The 20,632-nt window shown below is 42.9% G+C and overlaps 1 protein-coding gene across 6 annotated transcripts in view; it reads left to right on the top strand.

Moving 5' to 3' along the window:
- Window positions 1–17,593, top strand: part of MECOM (MDS1 and EVI1 complex locus) — a 325,384-nt gene extending 307,791 nt beyond the window's left edge. For all 6 annotated transcript variants that reach the window (XM_085068979.1, XM_085068978.1, XM_085068980.1 and 3 more), the window contains 7 exons: window positions 6,568–6,734; window positions 8,101–8,178; window positions 9,934–10,103; window positions 11,142–11,286; window positions 14,030–14,266; window positions 14,822–15,008; window positions 15,899–17,593. In XM_085068979.1, the coding sequence (XP_084925105.1) occupies window positions 6,568–6,734; window positions 8,101–8,178; window positions 9,934–10,103; window positions 11,142–11,286; window positions 14,030–14,266; window positions 14,822–15,008; window positions 15,899–16,030 (1,116 nt within the window). In that variant the 3' untranslated portion in view covers window positions 16,031–17,593. The remainder of the gene's footprint in view (window positions 1–6,567; window positions 6,735–8,100; window positions 8,179–9,933; window positions 10,104–11,141; window positions 11,287–14,029; window positions 14,267–14,821; window positions 15,009–15,898) is intronic.
- Window positions 17,594–20,632: the final 3,039 nt, after the last annotated feature.

The following is a 20,632-nucleotide window of genomic DNA, read 5'->3' as shown; positions in this document are numbered from 1 at the left end:
AGTCACTTTAATAGTCACTTTAATAGTCACTTTAATAGCTTTGAAATTTTGGGCTTAATTGCTCATTGCAGTGCTTAAAGCAGAAATAAAACACCCATTTATTTGCTGTGTTTAGGTTGAATTTGTCCTCTGTGTATACTTACATCATCCTCTTTACACGAGCAGGAATTGTGCTTTTAGTGCAGTATGGGATAAATTTGGCCTTTCTCTTCTATTTTTATAAAACCTTGTTTTTAATGCATCTAAATTGTTCATGAAAGAAAAAAATAAAAAGGGATGAGAGCAACTGCTTTTGCAGATGTAGCTTCAAAAAGGCTGAAGTTTTGCTCTTGCACTGCTGGCTCCTCAGCTGCAGCACTGACTCCATAAATATTGTCCCAGATTTCCCCCAACCTTTGGGCTTCGGAGGGGAGAGCTGGAGCCAGGAGGCAGTGGCTGAGGTCCTGACTCACTGCTGCTCGTGGCTCTCGCTGTGACCTGGACTCGTTTCACCAGGCAGAGCCAGAATTCTGCAAGCTGAGCTCAGAGATCCTCCCGTGCTCCTCTGCACGTGCGTTTGTGCTGCGGGAGCCCCGAGGTGCTGTCCCTGCAGATGGGCTCAGAGCCCTGTCTGCTGTTCTGTGCCATCCTTGCCACACTCCTGGAGCAGGGATGGACCTTTGCTCTGTGCACACAAATATGTTTTAATCCCATTCTCTTCCTGGGAAGCACTGGCTTACGCAGCTGCAAGGATGCGCTGGGAGCCTGAGCTGGGAGGAGCTGAGCAGCCTCAGGACTCCTGTGAGCACTCAGAGGTGCTGCACGAGCTCAGCAGGCAGGAGGTGGGGTTAGATGCCAGGTTTGGGGAGCACAGGAGGTAGTTTCCAAGCTTTTTCTTCAGGAAATTCAGTGTAGGACATGAAGAGGCCGTAGTAGGATGTGTGATTTGGCCCTTAATCCTCTGCTCTCAGGAAAGTGGCTCTGCTTGGGCAGGTTTGGGAAGTTGAAACACCCAGTGCAGTCTGTTTCTTCTGTCTGATTTCCTTGACTTTGGCTTGGTCCTCAAATTTCCATCATCTTGCTGCTTTTGAGAGCATATGTCTCCTGGCCATGCTCATGCTCTGAGCAGCTCCAGCAGAAATTGGTGTTTAAAACATGGAGTGAGCAGGATGCTGATCCATGGATGAACCTCCAACGTGAGAGATTTGGCTACATCACACAAGCCTTTCTGTCTCAATTCCCAGTTGCATGTTCGGTGTATTTCAAGATTATTTGAGATTGTTTTTCATTGTTTGGCAGGAGCCCTGTGGTGCAAATCAGAGGGCAACACCCTCTCTTGAATGGATCAGGATTAATTTGATCTATTTATCCCATTTTGGTCGCAGTCAGGAGAAGGTTGCTATAAAGAGGTTCTGTAATTATAGGCAGATATTGTTTGCAGTAGCTTTATGAAGAATCACTGTGAAATAATTAAAACAGTTTTACAAATAAATGACGAGGAATTTGGTGAGTGCATTAACAAAGCTTTTATTTTACTGGGCTTATTTTTAGGACATGATCCGTTCTGCTAACTGAGCTTAATCCCCACCAACTGCATTCATACAAATCAAGTTATTCTGGAACCATACTGCAGATCAGTGGGAGTTTCTCACTACTGCTTCATAAAGTTCAGCCACGTGTGATAGGTCTCTTGAACGTGAATATAGCTCAGCCAAGTTCCAGGGCTGGATGTCCAAATACACAGTTTCAAGACAACATGATCCACAAATTGCAGTTCTTAAAGTCAACATTATAACTTCAACTGGGGGAGGGAGAGATCCTGAGCTTTAGCATTTGGATTTTGAAGAGTTCCCCAAATAACAGTAGTAAAAATAGAAAGCAAACACTTGAACAGTTTTTTTTCCCATGAGGTCTGGCCATAAAGTCAGTTGTTTTTGTGATAGTAGCAATGAAGGAGTCACATTTGTAAAACATAAGGTCATGTAATTCATGGCATTGTCTGCGAGATTATTTCATATCATCAGGTTGTTCTTAAAAAGCAGCAACAGCAAACCTTTGCTTTATTTATGCCACTTTTTTGTGGGTTGGCTAATAAATTTTAAGACAAATGTTCAAGGCCCCTGCTGATGATATCTTGCCCGCTGAAATGTTTATAAATACTTGTTTTAGCCGATTATGGTAATGTCTGCATTTTTGAGTCGGAGCTGGGGAATTGTGACTGCACATTAGTTTGCGTCAGTCGGAGGTTAATAGCCTCTCAGGGAGGTGGGGGAAAGCTGCTTCCTTTTCCAGACATCTGGACACAGATAGAATCAACAACTCTTATATATTTAAATCAAAAGTTACTGTTCTATATAAAACACTGTCATTCACTGATCGCAGATTAGGAGCACACGTGACTCGCCCATAAGGCAATAGCTGTATGTAAAATATGTAATGGGATCTTCCTGCTCTCCTTCCTCCTCAGAGGGCTTTCTCCATGGGCATGGCAATTACACTAATTCCATCCTGGGGGTCAAGCAGTGCTTCCCCCCTGTGCCCCATTCAGGGATCACCACAGATGATCTGGGGTGCAGAAGCCCCTGAGAGCACAGCTGGTGGCTGTAGCCACACACCTGCCTCCCTGGTGGTCCCAGGGACCATCCCTGGAGAGATGAGGTGACATGAGCCTCACCCAACCCTCCAGTTCAGACACTCTCACACCTTCTCCAGGGGTGTGGTGGATTGAGGAGCAGCAGCATCTCCATGGCCAACACAACTCCTCTTGCCTTGCCACCAGCAATAACAGTGTCTGGAGGGAAGAAGAGCTACTTCACCTGTGTTTCAGCTAGAGGGAGCGTCTTTGTGAAGAAGGAAAGTCATCTCCTGGGTTAATATTTAGTCATAAAGAAAAAAGAGGGGAGAAAGGGTAAGAACACAATAGTGATTTCTACAGTCATAGAAGATTATTGATGGGTGCACCTTAGGATGTCACCAGGCCCTGAACTGTGGCAAATGTCTGTAAATGCCAGAGGAAGAAGGGTGATCAGGCAGAGAGTGGAGTTTGTGACTGTTCACTGCAAGTAGCCAAATCCAGAACTGACTGTGAAGGTTTCAGAGGAAGCTGAATCACCAGGACTAAAACAGCAATAAAAGTCAATGTCAGTAAATACCCAGTAATACCGAGGGGAAAGTGTGACTTTTAACTCGTGTCATTCAGGAAAGAGATCTCGAAGTTGGTAGTCTTATGAAAATATCACCTGAGTGCTTAGCAGAAAGGAATTGAAAACATCATTATGTTATGCTGCCTTCAGGTCTTGAATACAGCTGAAGTCCCTCTCAAAAAGGCCGTAGTAGAATTAGAAAAGACACAGAAAAGTGCAACAATGATGATCAGAGGTAGGGAGCAGCTTCCATTCAAAAAGAGACTAAGTAGATTTTGATTTTTTCAGCTGGGAAAAAAATGCCTGAGGGAGCTATGCCCCAGCTCTGTGAGCCCAGAATGGTGAGCAGAACCTGAATGAGGAATGGTTATTCATTAGTGATAACAATGCAGAATAAAACCCACACAAAAAAATCACGCAAAAGGCTTAGAAGGAACAAAAGCCAGTATCTTTTCGTATGCACCTAATTAAAGTGGTGAACTCTCCTTGACAAAAATATAAATGGGTTTGAAAAGGCTTAGCCAAGTGAATGGGAACAGCAATGGCTGTTCAGCACCATAACTGAGATGCAGCCTGCAGTTAATGCTCTTGCACCTCTCAGTGCTGGTGTATGACAGGAGACAGTGAGTGGATTTATCCCTTGCTTGCTGTCCTTTCTGTCCCCTGCAGCCTCTGCTTGGCACTGGGTTCCAGCTTCCAAAATTCACATTGCAGGTTTAGAATTCCCATTTGGTTTTGGTGCCTGAGTTAGATCCCAGTGCAACCCCAGATTTCAAACTGCTCAGCTGGTGTTTTGCAGGTAGACTGGTGAGCAGAGGCTGTCTGCCTGCACTTAAAGTGATGGAGAGCATGTTGTGGATCAGGGCTGCAGGATTTCACGGGCTGTAAAATATCCCCACAGCCCAGGAAACCATCTCACAGCAGGGGTTTGAATCCTGAAGGCTCTGAGCACCAACACCCTCCAGCAATTCTTAAGGAAATGCCCCAGTTTTGGTTCTTGTGAGCCCTACCTCCAGCAGATAGTAGCAGCTGTAATTATCCTGATAGTGCAGTGACACTGCCTTGGATCAGCAAAGCCAAACGCTTCCCATTGGTGCTGGTGCAGTTCTTCAAAAACATAAATCATACCAGGTCACCACATAAGTCAGGCTTAAAAAAAAAAACCAGCAAAACAATCACAATAGTCATTCCTATGGTGAGAAACATATTTTTAGAAGGCGAGTAATACTTTAAAATAATTGGAAGTGCTCGTGTTTCCTCTGGATGAGGGATTTAAGATTAGGTGCTGATTTCATACCTATTTTGGGACTGATGTAATCCTGGAGGCAGTGTTGGAGGTAACGCTGATCTGCGTCGCTGTGCATTAAACAAGAGTCTGTCTCAGTTTCTCCTCTGCAAAATCCTGGAAATAAGAACTAAAAAAAAAAAAAAGTCAGCATGACTAAGCCATTTTAAATGTAAAGGGGAAAAGAGTTGCTTTCATATGTTACTGGGGGGGACCATGTGCATGAGAAATTGTGATCCAAAAATGATTTAAACCCACTAGATAATGAAATGGACTTGAATATTAAATATACATAAATAAAACATTTATTATACTTCTCAGTACCCTTATTATTCTTCACCATAAATATGTGATATCATAACCCATGCACTGTCTTGTCATTGCTAATCAGCCCGAAGGCCAAAGGGCATTTTTCATTCAAACCATTTATTTTCAGCAGTTGTAAAATAGATGAGTGAATTTTTGTGGGGAACAATTAGAAGGAATTAAAGGCAGTGGAACGACTGTTTTAAAAGCTTTAAGAATCAATTCTAACCCAAGGAGAAGATGAAGTCGTATAAAAAGAAATATATGGTAATGTTGAGTTGTATGGGTTGATAATGACATCTCGGTGCTGAGATAGAATTACCTCCTCTCCCAGCAGCATCATCATTACATATCTCATGCCTGTGATCAGTACATGTCAAAATCCTTCATATTGACAAATGTGCTGTCTACTTGCATCTGTGGAGAATGTTTTAGCAGCTGAGTGATTATGAATCAAACCCCAGAGCTTACAGCCCTTACTGCCTCGCAATGCTTTCACATTTGTTGCCTGACAAGTAAATGTATCTTGACTTCCCTCTGAGATTTTTTATTTTTTTCCACCGTGTTTGATGAAAGACATTTGGCAAATTGGCAGTGGTACCCTGTACGTTGCAATTTGTACTCGGCATTAGGAATCTGAGCATGAAATGAGAGGGCAGGCTGCAGGCTAGAGGGAAGAAAACAACCCAGCCCAAAGGCAGAGCTAACCAGCATGGAAATAGTCCTTCCAGGAGACAACCGTGCAATTCTGCCAATGAAAATAAAATTAAATTAACCTGCAAAAGTGCTCAGTTCTTCCAATTAAAATTTCGGTTTTCCAACAATCAGAGGAACCTTTCATGGATTTTGAAGAACAGTCTGTGGAGGTGTTCCAGCTGAGAAGGGTTCAGCATCTTGTCTTTCAAATAATTTCCTTCATTACAAGCAAGACCTTGCACAGGGCTCATGCTGTGGGTTTTGTGCTCTGTAGGTGAGAGTTTGGCTTTCTTTTTTTGCATATGTTTGTGGTATTAAGGAGAGGTGAATGGTTATTCTCACCTGTCAGTTGGCTCAGCAGCATTCTTGAGCTATTCAAGTGACAACGTTTGAGATTTTGGAGGAGTTTTATGTGGTCTGTTCCAGGCACCTTGAAGGAAACCATTCTCCAGCAATTATTTAATCCCCACTCCCTGCAAAATACAAACAGCTAATCAAGAGTGGAGACATCCCAAAGCACATAGGGTTTACAAGCAACTAAATATATAGCAGGAATATCAAGAGGTAGTAGAAAAATAGGGTAGACATCTAACAAGTAATGTGAATATAGAGCACCAAACCCACCAAAGCTTCATTTCTTCTGGGTTTATCTCATGGTCTTTGACTGTGGATGGGCTAGAAGACTGGACTGAATGGTTGGATGTGGTTGGGACATGGATGGAGCCTCTTTGGATCTGGATTGTTGGAGGTCTTGGTTGAGCTAGAATGTCCAAAGCGTTTCCCCTGTGATATGTGTCCTCTGCAAATCCTTAAAAAAAAACAACCCAAAATTGTAGAAATTCAGCTATTATTTCTGTTGGTTTGTTAAAAAATGTTCAGTGATTTCTGTAGATGGGATGCTCAGACTTGTAGGCACACAACCACAGACTGCAAACCTGGAATTTTGTAGAAGCTGGGGCTTAAAAATAAGAAGAAACGAACACTGGCTGATTAGTACCCTCATGCCCCATAATTTTTGAGACCACAGCTCTACACTGACTTTTTTTCCTTCTTCTGCCACTTGTCAGTCACTGCTCTCTGCATTTCGGGTTCCCGGCAGGGGCAGAAAGCTGAAGGGACTATTAACCTTGGTTTGTTCTGTGCTCTCTCCCTCTGCAGGTGTCAGCAATAGAGAACATGGCTGAGAAGCTGGAGAGCTTCAGCGCCCTGAAGCCCGAGGCCAGCGAGCTGATCCAGTCGGTGCCATCCATGTTCAACTTCCGCGCGCCGCCCAGCGCGCTCCCCGAGACGCTGCTGCGCAAGGGCAAGGAGCGCTACACCTGCAGGTAGCCCAGGGCCACCCCAGTGCCCTCCCCGAGCCCTCCCTGCTCACACAGACACCACAGCAGGTCTTTCAGGCCTCCCTGTGCCCAACCCCAAAGCGTTGCCCTTTGGGGTTCCTATTTATTAAATTACGGATGTTAGGAAACAAAGAGCTCTCCCTGTATCGTAGCGGTTTGATAGATGAGGTGGGAACTGTTATATAAACAATTCTTTTTTTCCAGATTTTCTCATCACTTTCGTGTATAAAAGTGTGCTTTCATTATTGATTTTTTTGATCATAAACTACAGGCGTGTTTTCTCTCAGGCTTCTGGTTTTAATATCCAAAGGGATCAGTGATAAAATACATGACTTATTAGGACTTGTGTGTACAGACTTTAAAAAAAAACCCCACAATGAAGATAGTCATTGAATGTGCCCCCAAAATGAATGGGAGCTTTGTCAAGGAGAGTGGAATTAGCTGTGTGGGTATTTTGAAGGCTTATACATCACGTTGTGAAAAAATAAATGGGATGTTAAAAGTGAAGGGATGCAATCTTCAAAGTCATCACGTGGAGCAACCACCACCCTCATTCACTTCAGAGAGTGCTATGTGTGCTCTGCCCCCATGCAAAAATGGGCTCAATGTCCTTAGCAGAAGGGGCCAATTATAAACCTGAATATTAATATGTTACTTGAATGAAGGGGGAGAAGTCACATTAATTTCTTTTTTTTTTTTTTTGCCATTATTTTTCCTGTGACACATTATTGAGTTTGGAGAATGGTTTTTAAATTGCACTATTTAGGTCTCTATATCATCTCCAGAATGTGCAGGCGTTTGACACTGGCATATCGGTTTATCTGATCTTTTTGAAAACATGTCACCTTCTCTCAAGACATGTTGTTATAGAAACATACCTTGATGGATTAGGTCTTTGAGACTTGTCTGCTCTGATCCTATTCAATGCACAGAATGGTGTCACGTTTGCTGACACGTAGAATTGGTTGAAAGGTTTGAAATTTGCTTACACCGAGGCAGAAATCCAAGGCTTTAATAACAGATTCTCTTGATTCCAAATCTGAATGAGGCTGAAAATCACCCAGTGAGCTTAGAATCTTGGAGCAATCTTTAAAACTGGTTTTTTTTTTCATATATCCCTTGCTTCTGCACAAGCAAAGCTGGTTGGTGCCAGCAGTTCTAGTCCCACTCTCGTGTGGGTGTCAATCCCTTATATTTGCTGAATACTTTCACTGAAGTGTTGTTGCACCAAAGCAATGCTAATAGGACCATGCAGTGATGATTCCATTTGGGCTCTGCATCCTGCATGGCTCAAACTGGGACAAAGCTATTCCAGGGTGTGTTGTCTTAACCAAACATTTTCTTTTCACAGATACTGTGGCAAGATTTTCCCGAGGTCTGCAAACCTGACCCGTCACCTGAGGACCCACACTGGAGAGCAGCCCTATAGGTAACCCCTCACCTGGCTGTGCTGTGGCCAAGCTTTAAGGTCCCTTCCAATGCAGACATTTTCTGTGGTTCTGTGAATAAAGCCAGGGACAACATCCTTGCTGGCCCAGCTCCAGCCCTTCCTTCTTAGATTTGGACCTACAGTTGCATTTTGATCTCAGAGTTTTGTGCATTTGGTGTTGATCCTTGGTGTTGAAGCTGCAGAAAGGGAGAGGGTTTTGGTATTAGAGAAATTTTTTTGGCTGAGGCAGTGTCCCATCATTGTCCCCAAGTCCTGCCTTTGCTGGCAGGGTGGCTGGCCCTGCTGAACCAATGTGATTGAATTGACATTCAGTAGGGCTTCTGGACATGTTTTCCCTTCCAAAATGTTTTTTTTCTTAGAGTTCTGCAGTGTTACTTGCAGGCTAAAATTGGGTGATTTGTCAGTCATCTGATTTCTGAAAGGTCCTGGTTGCAAAGGCGTTACTGAATTTATTTGTTTCCTGCCTAATCTGGATCCTTTCTGAGGTCTGCTTAACCAAAACCCATGTGGGTGTACTCTCCTGTTGATAAGAATATGTGTGGGATACTGAATCCAGGACAGTCACATGCAGAAATGTGTATAGAAGCTTCACCTTACTGAAAATGAAAGGCTAATTTAAACTGGAAAGAGGCCAGTTTATGTTCCAGTAAAACAAATGCACAGATTTCTGCATTTTATGAGCTGTAAAGAGCAGAGTAAGCTCATTGTTTGTGAGGAAACAATATGTTTTTTGCATCTAGTTTCCTTGGGAAATGAGATTCACATCTAATTTTATTGAAGGAAGGTCTTGATGCATGTTATACCCGTCCGCTGCATAAAAGCCACAAGCAATTAGTAGCATAATGGGCGATTTCAGCACTAAAAAAAATTTGACATCATTGACAAGCGTAAGAGAGGCACGGGAGAAGTAAAAGATTGAAAAACTGAAGTGGTGAAGACTCTTGGCTAGTTGCCAGCCAGAGAATTTGGAATAGTTATAGTATGACTTAGTAATGGCTTAAAGAGCAATACAGTAAAGGCTTTAGGGACTTCAAATCGCTGCAGAGTATGAAAATTGATGCCTCTGGTACCAGAGTGATAGACTAAACTACTCACATTGGCACAGTATTAAAGGTTGGGATTGTTTATTGCTGGTTTTTGCAAGATAACCAAATTTCCTCTGGGATTAGCAATCAAGCAAGCTAATTCCTCAAGAAAAGATTTAATCACACAGTATAATTTAGAATAGGAAAAGAAATAGCCCTTTTTACCTTATTTGAGCATTAGAAGAGATCTGTTTCATGTTTTTTCCAAAAGTGTTTAATTGTATTGTATTGGCAGCACATGAAACAATAGAGTTATTGCTCTACTGTTTTCAAACTTCCCAACTTTGCGTGCAACAGTTTTAAAAACATGCGACTCAATTACCATAGCTAATTTGATGCCATTAGCTCAGGAATATTATGCTTATTCCTAGAGGCAGTATTTAAAATATGAAGTCTAATGTGAATTAAAGCTGAAAACCCTGCTGTAGAAGTTATGTCTCCTTTCCAAGAGCACAGTTCTCCAGTTAGTCAGCCAAAAATTGTCTTTATCTCAAGGAGGATTGTGCCTCAGTGGGGACCAAGGAACAGCAGTTGGGTGCTGAGGCTGAGCCCAGAAGGCTCTTCATGTATCTTAGCACAAATCTTATGTTTAGAGCTATTAACAAACCCTTTCCTACCCACTTTTTTGGTTTGTTTTTTTTTTTTTTAGATGCAAATACTGTGACAGATCCTTTAGCATATCCTCTAACCTGCAGAGACATGTGCGTAACATCCACAATAAAGAGAAGCCATTCAAGTGTCACTTGTGTGACAGGTGTTTTGGCCAACAAACCAATCTTGACAGACATCTAAAAAAGCACGAGAATGGCAACATGTCTGGTATGTATGCCTTTCCCCTCCTGTCCTTTCCTTGCCCAGCCTGCCCCATGTGCAGGGACTGCCCATTCCCTGTCAGCGCTGCCGAGTGTCCACAGGCACATGCACATATGTAAGTGCCTAAGCTCTGCTGACATTTAAAGTGCTTTGAAAATCCCAGCATAAACTCTCCCCTTGTATAACTTAAGACCACTGGATGATGTCTTTTCTTTTGGTTTTAATTAAGCCAACCCGTGGCGTTTTGAGAGCAGACTGGGAAAATTGGTTTAATCCCATCTCCGCAATCACTTGGCTCTCAATAGGAGCCCTAGATTTAGAGTCTCAGGGGGCACTCTAAAAGATTTTCCTGGCACCTTCTGAAATATTCCCACTGTCAGGAGCTGAAAAGCACTGGCTATTATGGAGCTAATGGTGCCTCTCAAGCCCCAAAGCAAATCGGTCACTGCACAGCAGCAGCACAGGCAGAGGCAGGTAGGAGATGTCATTGGGCTGCTCTGGGTATCTGCAGGGTTTAATGAAAACCCTCTCTGCAGTCCTTTCACTCTGCATTTTGCCTCACTGGAGATAAGCAGGGGCATGCAGTGAATGCAAAGCTGTCCCTTCCCCAGTGCTCAGAGGCGTCTGTCACCTGGGTGATTATATCAGTGGCGGCTCCATATTTTGAACAAATGGCATAATTAATAGCTCAGAATTAAGTTCTGTTTGCTCAGTTCAGCCATTGGTCTAAGAAAGACAGTTATTAATGGACAGTCTTGGAATCACAGGGAGCAGGAGGGAGATGGTGAAGTAGAGACATGGCAAAAGTGATGATAAATCATGGAGAGCACACCCAGCATGTAACCAGTCATTTTGGCTGGAATTCACCTTTGCCCATGCATAATTGCTAATTACTGGTTTTATGGCCAAAAGCTGGTGGTTCACACTGACCAGCTCTCTGTCTCTCATCCATTTTAACCAGAGTTCCAATTTAATTTTGATTTAAATGGTTAAATATAGAAAATATAGAGAAGCAGCAACAGACATTCTATGTTTTGCTTTAAGGTACTGCAACATCTTCACCTCACTCAGAACTGGAAAGCACAGGGGCAATCCTAGATGACAAGGAGGACTCTTACTTCACAGAAATTAGGAATTTTATTGGAAACAGCAACCACAACAATCAATCCCCCCGAAACTCAGAGGAGAGGTGAGTTGTGTCTGATCTACATGCAAAAGGTGCCTGCTGCTCCCTTTCCAGGTCTGCAGGCCTGATTGTTCACTTTTCACGATGTCTGGAGCCAGTGATTTTAGAATCTGGTTGCTTCAGTGGCCACCTCGGTGTGTCAGGAGCATAAATGTGTTGATGCCCTCCCCATTGTGTATGAAGATGTTCCAAGTGGCAGATGCTGGACAAGAGATTCCATCTGTGAGCACATTTCTCCTTGTATCTGGAGCTCTCAGTTTCATGCTCCCACCGTCGATTTAAGTCTGCTGAAAAATTCCTTCGCTTTACATTCACGGCAGAACAGGTGAATTCTACATCCTGTGGCTGAACGTATGGAGCCTTGGGGTTTAAGTGCAATTTCAATGTGTAATTAATAAAGTAGACCAAGCTAAATTCTTGGATCAAATGGAAGATTGTAGCTGAAAGTCCTTTCCCGTAAGTAACTCAATCCCAAAAAGATGCTGAGTAGCCAAAAGCCCGAGAGGCTGCGGGTGGGCGTTGGGAGTCCACAGTGCTCCAGCATGTGAGGGAGCTTTTTCTACTAAGATTTATTAAGTATATGGGTGTTTGAATTCTTCTGAGCTAACAGAAGAGAGACCACTTCTAAATATTTTCAGTTAATAAAAGTACAGCTAAGCAGAAAAGGCTGTGGGATGGAGCCCCACATAATTATTTGGGATTGGTGTTGCATTATGCATTATTTTTCCTTTTGAAATGGCGTTACATTATCAACATCAAAAAATTCTTACTGTTGGTGACAAACTTTGCTGTCTCCTCAATTTCTAGATGCCTTTGTGAAGGGATAAAAAGGGTGGACGCAACACAATTTCCACAAAAGTATTGGATTAAGTGATTACATGCATATTCAAATTTCATTCCTTCTTGATTGGCAATGAGGGCTTGGGATTTTTTCCTTGCACATCTGGTCTCAACATGTCCTCTGACAGGAAGTCAGCAAAGTGGAAAGGTTGCTGGGTTGTGCAGTGTTTCCTTTCTAAATTTGGCACTTCAGACTGCTCTTGACGGATATTTTATCCCTGGCAAATTGCTGCATTTGAAAGCATAATTAGGGAATCTGTTTTCTTAATCACATGGCTTTTGTTACTTTGGTTGTAGTCCATCTCCCTTTCATTTCTAGCAGCCTCAATTGAGCATAACAAGCAAGTTGGCAGCCCAAACTGCGCTCAACAATTTCTTATTTCTGCCTATTTAAATAAAAGATGATAAAGAGATATTTCTCTGATGATCTTAGAGGGAGGTGGCTGCTTCAGCTCTCCCTGTTCTGCACAACCTCAGATTTTTTGGTACTGTTATAAAGACAGACCATTCCCTAGAGCATTTTTTTCAATGCAATACTAAACTCAAGGCAGTCAGCTGGAATTTGCTCAGAAAATAGATGAAACTCTGAAATGTTTAGGAAAACGATGCTATTATTGTAGCAGAAACCAGCTTTGCTCCTCAGAAAGTCCATCTGTTACAGCAGCAAGTCAAATGTTACCCACCAACCAGGCTGTGAGGGCTCATGTTATCTTGCTCCAGCTCTGGGTCTATCCCATATTGTCCAGCACAGTTTGAAGCACACAGAGTCTAAAGCAAACTGCGTGCCGACAATAAGGTTTCCATTTTTATAACTGTATTCCTGGAAGAGTTAAGGACCTTTTGCACAATGAGAACAATAGATGAATCAAGGCCTCTGTGCTACATAACATGGTGGGGGCAGATAGACTGGGAGCATGGATTTTGGAGGGGCTCCACTGGGTGCAGCTCGTTCACATCACTGTGCCTCTGGTTGGGCGTTCGTTGACGTCGCGCTGCCGAATTTCTTTAGTTCTTGTTTAGTGCAATGGACACAATGCAGCTCCGGATGCTCTGAGTCCTACAGGGTTGAGACCATTACCAAACAAGCCCCTGCTTCAGCCTGGGTATTATGTCCTTGATAAAAATCCAGTAGGAAGTAGTTAAGAGAAGTCATTGTCTGAGAGCAAAGGGCAGCGTAATAACAGCGCGTAGACCAAATGGTTTTCCATGTGTGTATTGCTGTAATTACTCATTTAATAAGAATAAATGCACCTAAATTGCCATATGACCTTTCTTTTCATTGCTTTTTACCCTTTGAATTCATCAATAACCCAGTTCAACGTGGAGGCAATATTGCAGACCACTCTTCAGGTTTTCAGCTGAATTCCCTTAGGTTGCCATGTATGAAATCCATACGTTCAGTGGAGCAATATGGCTTCCAAAGGGGTGGCAGTGTGCAAAATTAATTATGCATGTAATTTTGACTTTTAAACCCAGAATGTAATATCGGATGTCATTTTTTGTTGAAAATGCCAGATCCGATTTTCAGAGTTTCTTGGCCTCTGCAGCTTCTGTTAAAAGGCAGTGAGTTGTTTTGCCCAGACTGCATGTATGATTGGAAACTTGAGATGAAATAATGCATGAGAAAATTTGGAATGGTCATCTGAACAGGCCTCTGCTTGAACAGTAGTTTTAGCAGGATAACAGGAAAATCCCATGCTGATGGGGCTGTAATGTCCTACTGATTTCTGAGCAGAATTTTCTCCAATGCTGCCTGAATGTCTGCCACTAAGGAAGATATAAAATACAGAAACCGCTTTATTCTGCTGGGACAGATGCTTTTCAGATCTGCCTCCAAGAGTCTGCCAATGAGGAGCTTTCATATCTGATTTGTGTTTATAGCCTAGATTTGTTTTGGTACTTTCAGAATGAATGGCAGCCACTTTAAGGATGAAAAAGCCATGGTAGCCAGCCAGAACTCAGATTTGTTGGATGACGAGGAGGCAGAAGATGAAGTAATGATGGATGAAGAAGATGAAGAGAGTGAAATGGCAGGGAAAGCAGTCAAAGAGCCTGTGACGAGTGACATGCATGAGGGCACTCCCGAGGAGGATTATGAGGAAACGAGTACTTTGGACATGAACTGCAAAGCTTCCCCTGGCAGGTTGGTTCCTTCCGAGTATTGGTGTGCCCGATAGGCAGGATAAAAACAATGAAGCACACAAGAGTGCCAGCACCACAGCAGTGCCGTGGGAACTGGTCTGGAGCAGTCGCTTCCCACTCACAATAGCAACGTGCGTCTGTGTTTGGTCAACACCAGCCCTGCTTTCTGCCTCTCCGTGCAATCTGCAGCCCTTGTGGGGAAAATGGACTGCTTGGGGAGCTATTGTGAGCTTCTGGGTGAGACAGGAAGCAGGGTGAGACAGTTCCATGGGAGAGACGTTATCTGCTCCATGAACCATCCTGGGTCTCTGGCAATGGCCTTGTGAAAGGCTGTGGGGACACCACGAGAGAGATAAACTCTCCCTCCCACACCCAGCTGCCCTTTCTTTAGAAAGGGAAAGGGAATTCCTTTTATTTCAGCATCACCATTCCATGAAGCAACGTGATTCGTGGATGTGAAAAAGGAGCAATTGCTCAGATGTGTAAATCTGAGAAGATGAGGGAATGCAGAGAGGATCATTTAATTGACGTTAAAACCTCCGTGGTGTTTTTGTAGGTATAAAGAAGAGGAGTATAGTAAGACTGGACTTTCGGCTTTGGACCACATAAGACACTTCACAGATAGCCTCAAAATGAGGAAAATGGAAGAAAATCAATACAGTGAAGCTGAATTGGCAGCTTTCAATGCTTCCCAGCTGCCAGAGGACCTCAAGCAACCGTTGTACAGGAAATCCAAATCCCAGGTAAAAGCTTAACTCAGTTAAAATGTTATTGTCACCAAATACCTGCAGGATTAAGCTGTTAGTGTGTGGCAGGCAGGGTTGTGCTTCATGTCCACAAACATCAACCTGCTCTGACAGAGACATGGCCGGGTGCTCTAGTCCCTGAGAATGGAGGATTTCCATACTTTTTTCTTATATTTTTGCAATTTTTGTTCTGCCTGCTGCCCACAGAAATGTCATGGTAGGAACTAGTCCCACTGGGCTCTCAGACAGCCATTGTGGGCACACTGGTGCTGTGGATTTTAGCTGCAGCCTTGCAGGGATATGACTCAATCTTCTGACTGGCTTGGCTTTTTTGTATTTTTTATGGCCTGTTTAGATGGTAGCACCTCTAGGTCCTCAGCATGTTTTACAAACAGCAATAACTGTAATGGTATCCTTGTGCTATTTTCTTGCCATTTCCTGAAAATTAATTAAAATGGGTTTTTTTAGCCCCTTTGAAAGATTCCTGTTTTAAAAACTGCAGAATATGCATGTAGGAAAGGTCAGCAAAGGAGACTGTTATATTTGGTGAAATACAGGACGAGACAAGGGATAATGTGATTCCTCAGCCTCTTGAAAAGAGCCTCCTGTGCCAAGAATCTGAAGGCAAAGGAGACTTTGGGACCTTGTCTACTATCAAAAGGTTTCTCTGAGCTTTGTGAAACCAGATGAAAGCAGGAATTATTATTACTATTAGCGAGTCCAAAGTGTCAGTGAAAGGGTTGACAGTGGTTTTACCTAAAGCATTTTATTGGGGTTTTTTTTAACGGGGTTGAGCCCGGTGGCTGTCGGCACAGGGGTGGCACAGCTCCAAGCTCAGATCCCACCACAGGATTGTGACCTCCCTGTCCTCTTCTGTCCCCACACAGGCCTATGCCATGATGCTCTCTCTCTCCGACAAGGACTCCCTTCATTCTGCACCCCACAGTTCTCCCAACATGTGGCACAGTATGGCGAGAGCTGCAGAATCCAGCGCCATCCAGTCCATCAGCCACGTATGACAGCGCGGAGACTTTCCGACCATGGGACCAAGTCCAAACCAGTAGCATGGCTCTTTCATAGATGACTATTTAAAAGACTGCTGAGCAGAATGCCTTATAAATCTGCAGGGTCACTCATTTAAAGTCCGGTGACCTTAAACTGAATAATTTTAAAAAAAAGAAAAAGAAAGAAACTATTTATTCTCAATATTTTGTTTTGCACAGCAAAGGCAGCTGCTGACTTCTGGAGGATCAATGCGACTTAAAAAAAAAATAAAATAAAAAAAAAGTTTCAGTGGATTATGTAAAACGGGGCCGGGAAAAAGTGTCTTCCAGTTCACCCGGCTTTGAGGGGCAGGGGCAGAAGGGTTAAGACTGCATTGATACACACATGGGCACTCCTTTAAAGTAGGAACTGAATTGATTTTCTTTTTGTATGAGATAGTTTGACACAGGATTGGGAACAGTTGCTTTTATGTACAAATCTCTTCATTAAAGCTTTATGCATTTTAGCCCTTCAAAGAAAGAAAATAGATCTATCAAATGCACACTATCCATCGTAAATGTAGAAAGAAGTAACAGGGAATATTTTGTTCTCTCCGTAATTCTTTTGCCTTCTCAACTGCATTGTTAAAAAAAAAAAAGCAAAAACAAGGAGAAAAAAAATGACAGAAAAAGAAAGAACTCTGAGAAACAACACATAAGAGGCTTGTGTATATTGTAAACTATGAATGTTCACCACTCCAAGAAGCTAAATCATCCAGATAATTCCGTGAAAGCACCGCGTTCATCGACAGCACCACTAGTTCAAATCATTGTAAGGAGATTTTTAATTTTCGACAATCATGTCACTGTTTTGTTGTATTGTTTCCTTTCCCCCCCTCCCCCTTAATTTCTTCTTTGTGTTGTGTGTACCATGTATTTATTTGTTGGCAAACGATTGTTTGTTGATTCCAATAGCACTGTTCCTGTAACAAACAGCACTGCTCCAGTCCCCCACTGCGTTACGACGTAAGGCACCCATGTACTTCCAAAAAAAAGTGAGGTGAACTGATCTGTGTATATGGGAGTGCAAAACAGTGTTTGAAATTTTCTTACATTCCTCTTTTATTTTATTTTTTTTGCCTTTTAATGAACTAAATAACTAATAGATGCGACTTAGTTTTGTTTTTTTTTTTTTTGTAATACAGTAAATTGATTCGATTGTATAAACAGTTATAATTTCTTCATGAAAGCATGATTCTTCTGATTAAAAAAACCTGTACCCAATATTTTATGCTGGTTGTCTGCGAGCTTGTGTGATGTTATGTTCATGTTAATCCTATTTGTAAGATGAAGTGTTCCAAATTTATGTTTTAAAAAAAAATAAATAACGGAAGGTATTCAGTTATTTTTGGGGGTTCTTTTGGCCTTTAGTGAGGGACCAGATTTATTTTTCCTTTTGTTTATAATCTCATTTTGAAATAATCGGCAAGTTGAGGTACTTTCTTTAAATGCTTTGTACAATGTAACTGTTACGCATTTCAGTACATTACTATGGGAGGATCAACTTAAAAAAAAATAATAAAGGACTACAAAACGGAAGGGATCTATTTCCTTATTGTCTTGGTTTTGTCTGAGTCGGGGCAGTCTGGGGAGCAGAGATGGATCTGTGGGGTGGTCAGGGCAGCCAAAGGTTGGGGCACTGGGAGGTGTCTTGGGCTTGGCCATGAAATTTGGGACACAAGCCAGAGCCTCTCAACAGACTGACTGTTGGAGGGGTTTTGTTAAGTCCTTGAAGTTTGAAAATGCTACCTTGGAAAAGAGGGAAATTTAGGTCATTTCACAGCAGAGGTTGGTGCAATGTCACCCTCAAAGGCAGTTGTGGAGCCCTGAGCTTAGGTTGGTGCTTTGGCTCGTGGGACAGCGTTGGGAAGCAGTGGCTTGGCTGGTGCCTAGTGAAATATTCTCACCGGAATGACCAAAATCCATGGCTGAGAAGCTAAATGAGCCTCCAACTGCATAAATTGAGCCTTCTAGATTCTAAAAGGAGATTAAAAAAAAAAATAGTATTTTAATTTGTGTTCCCTTTGAAATCAGATTCAAACCCCTGCTTCTGGGCAACCTGTGGAGGGGTGGGAGGTGGGATATCAGGAAAAGCCAGCGTTGACCCTGGGAAAGCCCAACTTACTGCTCTTCTCATCAGCAGAGATGGAAGGGCTGAGATGCACAAACACCTCTTGTAGCTCATCACATTCTTAAGTTCTATTTCAGAACAGCCTGTATGTGTCATTCTTGTCTTCAGCCCAGCTGTGGGCTTGTTGGGTTTGCTCCTTCTGCACAGGTTGGTGGCAAGCTGAGGCCTACAGCCCAATGGTTTTCATGCAGGAAGCCTAAACCTCACCTGGAAAAAATAACAACAAAAAAAAATCCCGTGAGCATATTCTTGTACTCCACTGGCCTGGGGCAATAGCCAGGTACTGCAGATAATTGCATAAATAGGCCATTATTTTTAGTGCAGTTAAAGTCACTGTGAAACTTGGTTTTAGGTTTCTGCCAAATACAGAGAACAAATAGATTAATCAAGTCAAGTTTTATCTGCAAACAACTTTCCAGATTGTTTTCCCCTTTAATTTGATGCAATGACAGTTCTTATCAGCTCTGCCCTCACCTGCCCTAGATGAAAGGGGCTTTGGGAGGTGCAGGAAGGGTGGGACAGTGTCCCCTGGGTTTAATGTTCTGGGTTATGGCAGCACACAGATCATACACCTGTCAAGAAAAGCACTCCTTGAGCTGAGCTGGGGTTAGTTCAACCTGCCCAAAACCAGGTCTGTTGACCATTAGGCAGAGACTGCCACAGCCTCATCCAACCCCTGAGCTGATTTTCCCTTTGGCTGCCTGGAGCTTGGTATTTTCTTGTCACAGTGTCCCACCCAGCAGCACTGCCCGTGGGGTGTGATGGACAGAGGGGACAAAATGTATTTCTGTAACATCACAACTAATCCTTGAAATCTGTGTAGATCCTTTACCATGGCTCTGATTTTCATTGCTTTTTCTCAGAGCCAGAGTTATTCACCCAGAGGAACAGCTGAAGAGCAAACCCAGGTTTGATTACTCATCTCATCCCCCAACAAACAAAGAAAACTGGATGATTTTTGTCTCTGTGTCATGCCCTCCCCAATGGACCACACAGGTGCACTTGTCCAGATGCAAGCAGATTGCTGAGTGAGGATCAATGTTTCTGGCTTTCTGCTACAGTGATTTCATTTTTTTTTAAGGAAAGAAAAAGTCAATACTTTTTAAAAATCCCTTCAGCTTATTTCAGCGTCATCCTACTGTTCACCCCACCGTGGTACTTTTCTGTAAGTCAACAAATCATTCCCATGTGATCCAGCAGCCTTCCTAGACGGAGAAGCTGCACATTACCCTCTCAATTCCTATCTACAGAACCTAACAAAGCCCCAGCCTGACAAGATGATTAATCAATATTTCACCCTGGCCCAGCTCCTCAATATCCCTGCAGGTCCAGTCGCCGTTCCCGTGTCAGCTGCTGTTTCCAATGGGTACATTTGTGGAGTAATGGGAGGGGAAGTTATTATAAAAGCATTTGCAGGGCTGCTTTTGCTCAGCTATTCAGTTTGGCCCGTTGCTCCATGCATGTCTTGAACTTTAAAACTTTAAAATTTTCTGTCAGGTCTCTCATATGTAGAGACTCACTGTGAGCTCCTGGATGGCTCTGCTGCTCTCTCCTCCTCCCAGCTATATTTAGTCCCAGTTGTGGTTTTGTTGGTCACTCCTGGAGTGGTGTGGAAAAGTTAGTTTTAAAGATGCTTCCAGTAATGATTTAAACAAAACAAAGGTATCCAGCAGCAAACAGAAACCCCTTTTTCCATGTCAAAGCCCATGTTCCTTGCCAGGACTCCAGTTAGGAGGAAAATGTATTCTGCAGCCTGGCCAAAACCAGGCTCTCTCCCATCCATTGACTGGCTCTGTAGGTCTGTGAGTACACATAGTCTGGGGCTGGCAAGAGCCAAATTAATTCAACTTCTGTTTCTGTACAGAAAATGCTGCCAGCTTTGGGAAAGGCTCAGCTCAAGTTCAGTCATTCAGTGAAGTCTGGGGAGATGGTGAACATCAAATAAAAAGTAAAAAATAAGTACTGTATTCCTCTTCTTTTCCATTCTTATTTCCCCCCCTGATTCAGACTGGCTTGCTGCTAAAGGAAAACAATTTTCAGCAAAATTATCCCAGAATTCAGATTTTAATCAGACTAACATTTAGATAATCTCTGGAAAGAGGCCCCACTGCCACACACTGATCCAAGAACTCGTGGTACCTCTTGCAAGCCTTTATCCCAAAACTGCTGCCTAAACTTTGCTTGGGACTGGTTGACCACCTAGGTATGAACATAAACCAGACTGAACACAGATCCTTCTGCGTGTTGGAAGCAGAGCGTCCTTTTTTTGATCCAAGAGAGTGCATATTTAATGGCAATTTAAGTTATTTATATCTATAAAGCCATTTGGGGAAGTTTGGGGAACCTTTTATTATGGAAATATGAAAGTATTGTGGTACAATGAGCTTTAGCAGTACCTGCCCTGGCTGTCTGAGCGGGGGGTCTGAGACAAGGCACCTCCAGCAGTC

Source organism: Lichenostomus cassidix, chromosome 9 (genome assembly GCF_008360975.1).
Source record: "Lichenostomus cassidix isolate B80296 chromosome 9, HeHo_3.0, whole genome shotgun sequence".
Taxonomy (NCBI): Eukaryota; Metazoa; Chordata; class Aves; order Passeriformes; family Meliphagidae; genus Lichenostomus; species Lichenostomus cassidix.
The sequence above is the reverse complement of the archived record's forward strand: the minus strand, read 5'-3'. Positions and strand labels throughout refer to the sequence as shown.